The 10,970-nt window shown below is 45.5% G+C and overlaps 1 protein-coding gene across 2 annotated transcripts in view; it reads right to left on the reverse strand.

Annotated features, from left to right (window-relative positions):
• Positions 1–10,970, reverse strand: part of DDI2 (DNA damage inducible 1 homolog 2) — a 44,658-nt gene extending 33,688 nt beyond the window's left edge. Inside the window, exons 1-3 of one of the 2 annotated variants that reach the window (XM_047724312.1) lie at positions 10,624–10,970; positions 2,881–3,010; positions 1–234 (exon numbers count right to left, since the gene is read on the reverse strand). In XM_047724312.1, the coding sequence (XP_047580268.1) occupies positions 1–234; positions 2,881–3,010; positions 10,624–10,761 (502 nt within the window). In that variant the 5' untranslated portion in view covers positions 10,762–10,970. The remainder of the gene's footprint in view (positions 235–2,880; positions 3,011–10,623) is intronic. The other variant, XM_047724315.1, reaches the window with a different exon arrangement.

Here is a 10,970-nt window from a genome sequence, read left to right on the forward strand (position 1 = left end):
CAAGGTCTCCACTGAGCAGAGCATCTGCCAAGGGCGGGTTGCGTTCCTTCAGCAAGGACAGCTCATGGGGGTTGGCCAGCAACATGTCTCGGAGCAAGGCCGGATTGTCCAAGCCCTGAGGAGATGAAGCTATGTCTCCAGGAGATGAGTGGGAATGCTGTGCTGATGGCTGGCGCTGACGGGAGCCTGACGTGCCGGGCACGGCTATACTACGGAAGTCTATGCGGGGTAAGTCTGTTGGGGAAAATCGGTTCAAAGTTTACTTCCAGGGACTCCATGAAAACAAGCATTTGAAGGGAACAGCACTTGCTGGTACATGGCATGTAGTAAATGCTAACTGTAGACATCTGACCTTGGCCCTGCTCCCGCTCTCAACTGACCGCAGTCTGGGTGAACCCACAGGCAAGAACAGAAAAGGGGGTGCCGACAGTGGTAGTAACCCTAGGTTTTTGGCTTATACAGTCCCCCAGGAGAGATGACAAGTTTTTACTTATTTGTGCTTTTAAAACATTAAAGCCAGCCTCAATAAACATAACCACATAATTCTGAATGTAATTCTTGAGAAAAATCCCAGTCTGCTTTGACATGTTTCAAAGAGCCTGCACACCCTGGGGAAAGAACACTATACAATCCAAGGGACCTGAATCCATTTTAGATGTAAAATTCGACAAGCTTCTGCTGAACACATTCGTCGTCGGAACTTATGCTTTCATCTGTGCATCACTGCTAACTCTTACACCCTGGGGAGCGAGCAGGTCCAACTGTTTTACAGGAGAGACAAACATAAGAAAAGGAACATGCTCAGGTTCTCTCTCAGTGCTTAGGTCACCAAAAGATAGAACAGAGTTAAACGCTACAACTCCCAGGTTCTAAAATCCAGGCTGGGCTGACCTTATTAAAATGAAAGGAAAATAAAAGGGAGTCTTACACAAAGGACCCACATATTATATGATTCCATTTATATGAAATGTCCAGAATAGGAAAATACACAGAGACGGAAGGTAGACTGATGGTTGCCCAGGACCAGGAGGCTTGGAGGCAGATGGGGAATGACTGCTAATGGGTACAGTTTATTTTTAAGGTGATGAGAATGTGCTACAGTTGACTGTAGTGACGGCTGCACAACTCGGAATATACTCAAAATCAATGAACTGTACCCTTTAAATGAGTGAACTTATGGTATATGAATGGTATCTCAATAAAGCTGTTACTTAAAAAGGAGTTTTTACCTTAGCAAAGAAAAAGTAGAGCAGAGCGAGAATGGGGCGCTAGAACTGAGTGGATCTGCATCTCCTCAATCCCAAAAATGTATCTGAGGGTCACTCCTGTCCCAAGTCTGAGGCCGTCCTGAAGCGTACGGGACATCAACAGAAGGAGGGAATCCTTAAATTCCAGCGTCAGTTTCTGCCTCTTAGCACGGGTTCAACTAGACACTTTCTCCAAACAGACCTCAGCGGGCAGCTAGTAAATGTTTATGTGTGCGTGTACACGTTTGAGGGAGTTAATCTATACTAACCGGCAAAACAGAGGGGCGGGCCTTCTCTGTGGGTCAAGAAATTTTATCTCTAACCCTGTTATACTTATCTTGAGAGTCCATTCGCTTCAGAGTAATTCTGAAAAACCTGTTTACCTGATAGACCAAGATCCTCTCCCCACCCCCACCTACTGGCTGTCTGGTCCACATGGGACAGTGCAGGGGAAAAAAAAAAAAACAAAAAAACAAAACCAGTCACTTTCCAGAACTAACCATCTCACCAAATTAACCAAAGGCAGACATGGTTTTTGTTGACCGGCACGTTTGAATCCCAGCTCTTTCTAAAGTTTAACAGTAGCCCTGAGGGACTCCTGTAACCCCGATCCGGGAGAACAGTGCATCATGGTCTCTCACAGCCCCAGTTTCAGGCTGAATGGAAGCACTGTGTTCTGAGCTGGGGTTTGTCATCATCACCCAGACACCCATCAGCTGTTACCACAAACTATAAAACCAGCCATCCTAATGACTAAAATCTGTTGAAAGAAATCTATCCAAAGATAACAGGGAATGGAAAACACTATTACATTTCATCAAACAGTTCCCTCTCATAACCCTATCAACTTTCTACAGATCAGGAACCCCTTTGAGCATCTGAAGAAAGCTACGGACGCTTTCTCCATCAAATGCACACATGCTCGAAGCTACCCAATTCTGTGACTCTTTCAGGGACACAGAATCACTCTAAATCCCAATGCACAGACTCCAGATTATAAACCCCTAATCTGGATGGAACATCAAGATAGACAACAGTTTCCCTTCACAGGATTAACATGGCTGGCAGGGAAGGAACAGAATTTGGTGGTCTGGCGGCTTAATGCTCATAAAGGTCAGTATAATGGGAAAAAATACCACATTTTGTTCCCACGTCTTCATTTATTAGCTGCGTAACACTGAAGACATTACTTAAAATCAGAGCTTCATCTACTAGTGATAACAAATTATAAAGAGGAATCTCTTCCCCCACAACAGTGATGAGCCCACGTAACGGAGGGCCACGTGCCTGGCTGACTGCCAGCAGCAGGCCAGGCACAAAGTAGCAAAAGTCAGTCAGGAATCACGGGCAGAGGTGCCTCCTAAGTCCCTTGCAAGGATAAAGTTATTATTGATAACAGTAGAAGCGAAGGTTTATCGCGGACGTGCTGTGTGCCAAAGGTTGCGAGTGCACTATTCTCACAGCCTATCTCACAGCTGGTGATGAAACGGACGTAGGAAAGTTAACCCGTCCGAGGTTACACAGCAACCAAGGGGCAGTCAGAGCCTGTACCCTGCACTCTGAACCCAAAGGCAGTCCACTGCTCCGGCCCATGTCACACTCTCTCCTGATGCTGGTGTCAGGGATGTCTTACTTGGGAACTGCACTGGAGGTCGAGGGTCGGCGTTCTCCTTCTGTCGTAAAATCACAACGTCCCCATCTTTCAAGCCGTAGGAAGCCAGCGATCTGTGGTTGTCTGTGAGAGGTCTTTCAGCATAGACAATCTACGACCAGAAAAGATTGTACAGTAGAAAGCATTGAGAAGTAACACGGCACAAAGCAGGAAGACTACGTCCAGCGTCCCTTTTCATCAGACGTCAGTCCGTGCTCAAAACCCCCCAGTGGTTTCCAATCACACCTGGAACAAAAGCCCAAGTCCTTCCCGTTACCAACTAGGCCCAAACCATTTGGTCCCTGGCTCTCCTTCTGACTTCATCTCATACTGTAATTGCCGTTCCCCAAATAACACGATCAATTTCCCTCTGGGACTGTTTCTCTTGCTCTTCTCTCTACCTAAGGAATGTTCTTTTCCCAGTCATCTCCTTTTAAAGTAGGCTCTATGCCCAATGTGAAAATTGAACTCACGACCCTGAGATCAAGAGTTGCATGCTCTGCCGACTGAGCCAGCCAGGTGCTCCCCAGTCATTCTCTCTTAAGGTCTCTGATCAAACATTACCTTTTCAGAGCCCTTCATTCATCAGTCTATTTAAAAAGTACCCTCAGGGTGCCTGGGTGGCTCAGTGGTTAAGCCTTTGCCTTCAGCACAGGTCCAGATCTCAGGGTCCTGGCACTGAGCCCCACATCAGGCTCTCCACTCGGTGGGGATCCTGCTTCCCCCACCTCTGCCTACTTGTGATCTCTGTCAAATAAATAAATAAAATCTAAAAAAAATAAAAATAAAATAAAATGTACCCTCACCTCTCATGCTATAAATCTAGTTCCTAAAGATTTTTTATTTATTTATTGGACAGAGATCCACAAGCAGGCAGAGAGAGAGGAAGGGAAGTAGGCTCCCCGCTGAGCAGAGAGCCCGATGCGGGGCTCAATCCCAAGACCCTGGGACCATGACCTGAGCCGAAGGCAGAGGCTTTAACCCAGTGAGCCACCCAGGCGCCCCTATAAATCTATTTCTTTATTGTCTTTCTGCCCCCACTAAAACGTAAGCTACTTGAGGACAGGATTTTGTTTTGCTCGCCATATCTCAAATGTCGTGTGTGTGTATATGTGTGTGTGCACGCGCGTGTCATGAGAATTTCAAACATGGACTCGCCTAGCAGCTTTCAAGTACATGATAAGGCACTGTTAATTATAGTCACCAAGCTGGACATGACACCCAGTGTGTCCACTTCTAAATGATCCTGCATGACAGGATCCTGCATGACACCGGCACGTCCACGAGTTTTCCAAACACCACCTGCTCTGCATCCCTCCTACCATTCACAAAGCTCGGTCACACTTACGACTGGAAGATGAAAGGGGAAGAAATTCAGAAAAGAACAACTAAACACAGATGGCAAAAAGGATCAGGGATGTACTACTAATAAAAACATTTTTATGAGGTGCGACCAAACACTGAAGAAAACCTAAGAGCAGAAACGCAGACAAAGCACCGCGTGCAGGAAGCACGGGTACGGAGGGCACAGGGTGCTTTCGCCACGAAGGCACATGAAACCTACCCCACACTGTCACATGCTCCAGAGGGGCATTCAGAGCAAATTCAGGCTTCGAAAGGCTTTCTCCCTAACAACTGGCTCTGCACCAGGCCACAGGCCAACGGAGGAGCCCGAGTCCTGTCCTGGCTCTGAGAGGGGCCACGTCCCTCAGCTGGTCCAGGTTTCACAGTCCCCATTTGTCAAGCAAGCAGGTGGGGCTCGAGAATCACTACAGCTGTCCCTTCCAGGTCTTTCTGTCCCATTACCATTTTATAGCATTTCCTCTTGTGTCCTCAAAGCTTTCACAGTCAGACCACCTGACACGGAACCTGAAAAGTACAGGATTTGTACAGGGAAAAACGAGCTGTCATATCTGTTCACAGAATCTGCACTGACGTGAGGAACAGAACGAATGGGAAACCAAATTTCCAAAACCGAATACTTCTGAGGATGCACAAGAAACTGATTTCAGAGTTTGTAGGGATGCCGATACTTTATAAATTCATGTATAGGTATAGACTAGAAAACATAATGTTCTTTCTTACCCTCAACCTACAGAGTTCAAACATGTTACAAGAGACCGCAGGTATCATTCCACCAATCCAGTCACACTCTCTGCTTCTCCCTTATTTAAGCGCCACACGGTAAAGGTACAACAGAATCAACACAGACTGTTTGCAATATAACCTGAAAATCCTATCGTAACGTGTGGGATTGCTGGGAAAACTACCAGAAGTCTGAAGGGACAAGTGTCACGGGTCAGGATGTGCAGCAAGAAGAGGCTTGCCAAGAGAAACGCCACGCAGGCAGCTCTTACAAGGTGGCAGCGACACTGTGAAGCCACCACAAGGAAGGGACCAAGTGGTCCACAGCCCACTCCTTAATTTTCCGGGTACAGAAACTCAACTATCCGTATATTCAGAGATACAGTCAGTGGACACATTCTAACTGGACTTATAAAAGAACATTTATCAACAACAGGAAATCGAACTCAGCAGCATCAGAATGCTCCGGGCCACCAGGTCACTGGAGTCTCTTCAGCCTGAGGAACCACAATCACTACTGCCGCGTGCACTGCTATCAGAACGGCTTCCTGAGGTCTCCCACTTACCAACGTCCTTTCATGAAAGTGTCGTTTTATGAGGTGGGCCTTATTGGTCCCATTTTATGGACAGGGAAACGGATACAGAGTTCAGTGACCTGAGACTACACAGCTATTAAGAAGAGAACTAGGACTGGAATCATGTCTGCCTGACTATAGAGCCCATAATCTTCTCTAAGGACCACATACAGCTTCCCCAAACCTAAGTCTAAAGTGGCCTGGGGAATCACCAGGTGACCTGAACAAGAGCTAGCAAGCCATCCACTAAGGGCCTATCCTCACCAGAGGGATCTAAACCCTGTCCACTGCTCACTGCATCCCCTGACCTGAACTCAAGAAAGACCGCTCACAACTCCTCCCTCTTTGGCCTCCCACCTTATAGACCCCGTACATCACTCCACAGTGTCCCTTTAACACAGTCTTTGCTCAGCAGACAATATAATTTTTTTACAAAGTAAGACAGCCTCATCTAACAATAAGATCCAGGTAATAACCAGCACCAAACACATATAGGAAGTGTGGAATAATGCTATCTGCCCCACTTCCTAAAAATACTCGACTGGAGAATGTGGGTGAGGAACAAAGACCCTTCACACTGACAGAGCAGCAGGCGTATTCCATTTGAGTCAAGGACACAAATGAGATAAACAAAAGCTTAGTTGAAATTGTAACTGCCACAAAGAACTGATTTCTTTTTGTTAAGACAGGTTTAAAAGTCTAAGAAAGACAATCTTTTTATAGCTTAAGTCCTAGAATAAGTCTGAATGATTTTCTAGCTTAATAGGAGAATATCAGACCAATGGTTTCAAATTTCTACCAGTCAAAACAAAATGAGTGTCAGTAATGGCACTGGTGATGCTTCCTACCCGAACACTCAACTCAAAGGCCACAAAGCTAAAAATTCTAGTTTTGCCAGTAATGAGAACATCAAACAGGAAAACTGATACTGCTTCGAGTCTCTAGCTGTGGAAATGGCCCACCTGCGAGGACTTACTCCAGCGGGGTCACCCTCGAGATGGAATTCTCCTCTCAATGAACATCCAACAACAGTATGATTAAAACAACTCTAGGACCTGTAAGCATGATATCAAATATTTCCCCATCTCTGAATGAGAGCCTTCAATCAGCAGAAATCACAATATGTTTCTAGCAGTAAGGACCAGACACTGGCCACAAAATCTTTGGACTCACATCTGAATGGCTACATAATAGTATCTACCAGTAACAGAAAGCCCATTGTATGTCAAGTGATCTACATAAACTATTTCATGCAACAGCTTGACTTTTACTGCCCTGCTGGAAAACAATTTGGCAACAGTTACCAAGAGCCTTTCAAAAGACCTGGCAATTCCATATCTAAGAATATATCCTGAGAAAATAATCAGAAATGGGGACAAAGCCTTAAGTATATAGATATCCATGAAAATGATACTCATAACTGCTTCCAATTTTCCCCAACTCAAATGCTCAGCAATAAGGAAATTGTTAAATAAATTGTGGTACTTCGATAGGATGGTATATGATATAGCCATTAAAATGATAAATTTGAAGAATTTGATATGCGATGGGAAATGCTGACAATGTAGTGTTGAGGAAACAAAGAAAGTTGAAACTGTTAGTGTAGTTCAGGCCATTGTGTTTAAAAGATACATATGTTAAAAAAAAAAGATACATATGTAAAAGGAAGTAAGCACAGAAAAAAAAAAATACACTAAAAAGTAAACTGCAGGGGCGCCCAGGTGGCTCAGAGGGTAAACCGTCTGCCTTCAGCTCAGGTCATGATCCCAGGGTTCTGGGATTGAGTCCCACATTGGGATCTCTGCTCAGTGGGGAGCCTGCTTCCCCCTCTCCCCCATGCTCATGCTCTCTCTCGCTTCCTCTCTCTCAAATAAATAAAATCTTAAGCAAACTGCAGTTATTCGGGGGTTATGAGGTAGTAACTTACTGTCCTTATCTTTTCCTGTAAGTTACAAATTCTCTACAATGACTATGTAGTATTTATCAGGGGGAAAAAAAAAAAAAACATGAAAATTACCTGCGAAAATAAACATGTCCAAATCAGCTACAACAGAAAATTTCAGTTTCCACAGATTTAAAACAGTGTTTTACAAACCACAAGTCATGCTGTGTACAGAGCTGCTTTTCCAGGATCATACAGTCACTGCTATTATTTGGTATTTAAATATGCCTTTCATTTGAGAGTCCTTACACATTCCGCACACGTCTTTACCACATGCCACCTACAGGGGTAAATTATAATGATGTTTCAAAAATACAAAGACGTTAATTTAAAGTGAAGCTGAGTTCTGATAATTCTTTGAAGTTTGCCCAGCCAAGTCTGCATCAAAGTATCAAACAGAGCCATGACGGGCTTCCAAGCCCACACTTGTATTAAGAGACGGAACATGCCCAGCTTTAATCACATGTACGAGCAGAGATCGTTTCTAGTCTAAATTTGTTATCGTCACATTATAACTACTATAATCAGACCAGAGCTGTTAAAAATTAACACCTTTTCTAAGTGCATACTTAGGGACTACTGAGGCTGATGTGGAAGACTGAATTCAAAACCAGTGATCCTCAATGCAGGGAAGGCAAAGCAATTCTTTAAATATGAAGGAACAGAACAGTATTGGAATTTTCATTTCCATTTATTTGAGTTCATCCTTCCTTAAATTCTATCTTATGGTTGTTTATAACGGACACAAGGTATTCCTTCCTGTGTATTACATAACGATGTGTCCAGTTATGTATATATATGTGCATATATATACAATGCGTATCACATGAGTTCATAATGTTTGTAACTTTTTATATATCACAAAGATGTATGTTCCAAAACATTTCACTCAGAGGGATACGTCACCAAAAAAGTTTGGAGGTCAGTGGTGGAGCTCTTGAAGGGAAAGGAATAGTCAGGAACATTAAAACGAAAAAAAATCCCTTTAAAAATGGAGGAGAAGGAATGAGAATGGAGAAGGTAACTAAGAGGAGAGAGGTCAAGAGACCAAGAGAACTGTGAAAGGAAGAAAGGGAAAATGAGTAATAGGGGAGAATCTGGGAGGTAAAGAGGTGGGAGGGGGGCCTCGCGTAAGTGACATTTTTGTAGGTAAGAACTATAACGATGCTTACTATTATGATTTGGTGAAGGGAAATGACTCAAGTGTCTGGGGTGGATCCTGTTCCTGCCCGATGGGCAAACAACTGAAAAGACAACGGACCACCAGACATCTTAAAATAGATGTGTTAGGTTACAATGGAGCCAACAGGAACGGACTTGAAACACAGGAGCTGTTTACCGCTCAGTAATACAAGGTTCACAGTACTGGGATCCCAGGTTTGCATATGCTAATCTGGCTTGGGAAGGAAGTAAATGCCCAAAGGTGACCTAAGGGATAAGAAAGAAATCTGGAGTCAGCCTAACTGTTCAGTGACTGAGGTACTCCTCCCACCCTGCGCTGTGCCAATCTGACACACTCTTCACTCAAAACCAGCAGGATTTGAGGCAGCGCCAACCTTCATCTTCTTCCAAGTCCTAATAACAACAAAATCAACTTACATCTTAATTTTTTTATTTCCCCCACCAGCTGGTGATTTTAACCAGGGTGAGAGAAAAGCCACCTTCAAATATTTTAAGAGTTGGGTGTCCCTCTCTAATTAAACTGTCCTTTCCTAGCTCTCCACTTGAGGGATTCACTGACAGGAACTGGTTCCTCAGTTTTTGTGGATTAGCTGTTTACTGAAAAAGGCTCAAAGAATCCCTTTTACCAAGTTCTTTGTAACTTTCATCAGTCAGCCTATTTGAGTGACACTTTGCACCTTGAAACAAAATCTTTCTTGATACTCAGTTTTATGCCAAGGTTCCAAAGTTCACATACTGTAAAGGAATCATACTCGCTTCTGAACAAAATACTGACACATCTGTTTACCATAACACAGGGCAGAACACGCTGTAGTTAGGCAACAGTTTTGGGAACTATTTCATAACTGCAGTAGGAAATCAAGATTTACATTCTGGGGCCTTGCAGGACTTCTATAATTTTCTTAATGTTCAGACCATGTCCTCCAAGGTCCACTTATCAAGTTAAGATTTAAACGTTTTAGCGTGAAGGCCAGAGTTATCGTCACCAATTCTGTTTGGGGGCAGCCTCAAGGCATTTTGAGAATAAATTACTTTGCTTATTTGAAATGTCAGAGCAGCTGAACTTCCTTCCAGCAGGGTAGGGAAATGAAACAGGCGAATCACACCCAGAATACACTAGGCCGTTTTTACAAAAATATCCTCATAAAGCAATGAACTTTGAACCCAGCCAAACTCTGAGTTATGGCCTGAAATAAAGAGAGATTCTGGCCTGCTCCCAGCGAAGAAACCAGAGCAACAAACAACTTGAATTGAACTAATAACTGCCCTCCCTTTGGGGGGGGGGGGGAAGGGGGGAAATTGCCTTTTTTTTTTTTAAGAATTTAACCAGAAATGCCATGTGGTAGGGAAAAGGGAACAGGGCATTTCCAAATGCCTCAAAACAAGGTAATGGAAGTCTCAAAACTTTTTCCTTCACTTAGAATGCAAACCTCTACATTTAAAGGTAAATTACGTTTGCTTAAGCAGGAGCCCGCTCCAAAAAAGCAGATGCACAACAACCTACCACAGTGATCCAAACTGGTATTTCTGGTTGGGGAGGCAGGATGTACGAATTCCTGCAAACCTCGAGCTGCTGCTTCTATTCTACGCTGTTCATAATGTACGTAGGTCCACACCACCCCAAACGAGGGATTATTAGGGGAGAAAGGGCCAGAGAGCCAGAAGGTGGGGCGGGCCGCCCAACTGTCCACGCGCCCCTGGGGCTGCAGTGGGTGCGTCTGCGGTCAGGTTCTCCGCTCCCTCCCATGGCACCCCACCCCACGCTCGGCGTGTGTGGGGGCAGCCAGCGATTCCAGCTCCCTCCCGGACGCGAGGGCGGGCTGGGAGAGGCCATCCTGCTCCCGCCACCCCCAAATTCTCACCAGTAGCAAAGGGAGGGCGTGAGACCCGGAGGCAGGAGGGTTAGCCCCGTAGGGAGTCTCTGCTCGCTGCCCGGCATACCTGGCTCTCCGCTGCGGGGATGCCGGACTCGAGCTCGCACAGCGCGCGGAAGTTGTGCAGCTCGAAGTCTGCGTCGACCTGGAGGGAAAAGGTCACCTCGGAGAGGTCCCTCCGCACACAGTACACGGTGAGCAGCATGGCCCGGGCCCGACCCAGCTCGGCTCGGCCCGGCCTCGGCGCTGGGCTGCGGGGCGGCAGCGGGGCCTGGCTGGTGCTGCGGGCGAACGGCGCGAGCTGCTCGCTCGCCCGCTTGCTCCTTCCCTCCCTCACACACGCTCAGTGACTCACTCCCTCCCGCCCTCACTACCAAGCACGGCCGCCGCCACCCGCCTGCGACTCCGTCTGCC

This window comes from Lutra lutra, chromosome 4 (genome assembly GCF_902655055.1).
Source record: "Lutra lutra chromosome 4, mLutLut1.2, whole genome shotgun sequence".
Lineage (NCBI taxonomy): Eukaryota > Metazoa > Chordata > Mammalia > Carnivora > Mustelidae > Lutra > Lutra lutra.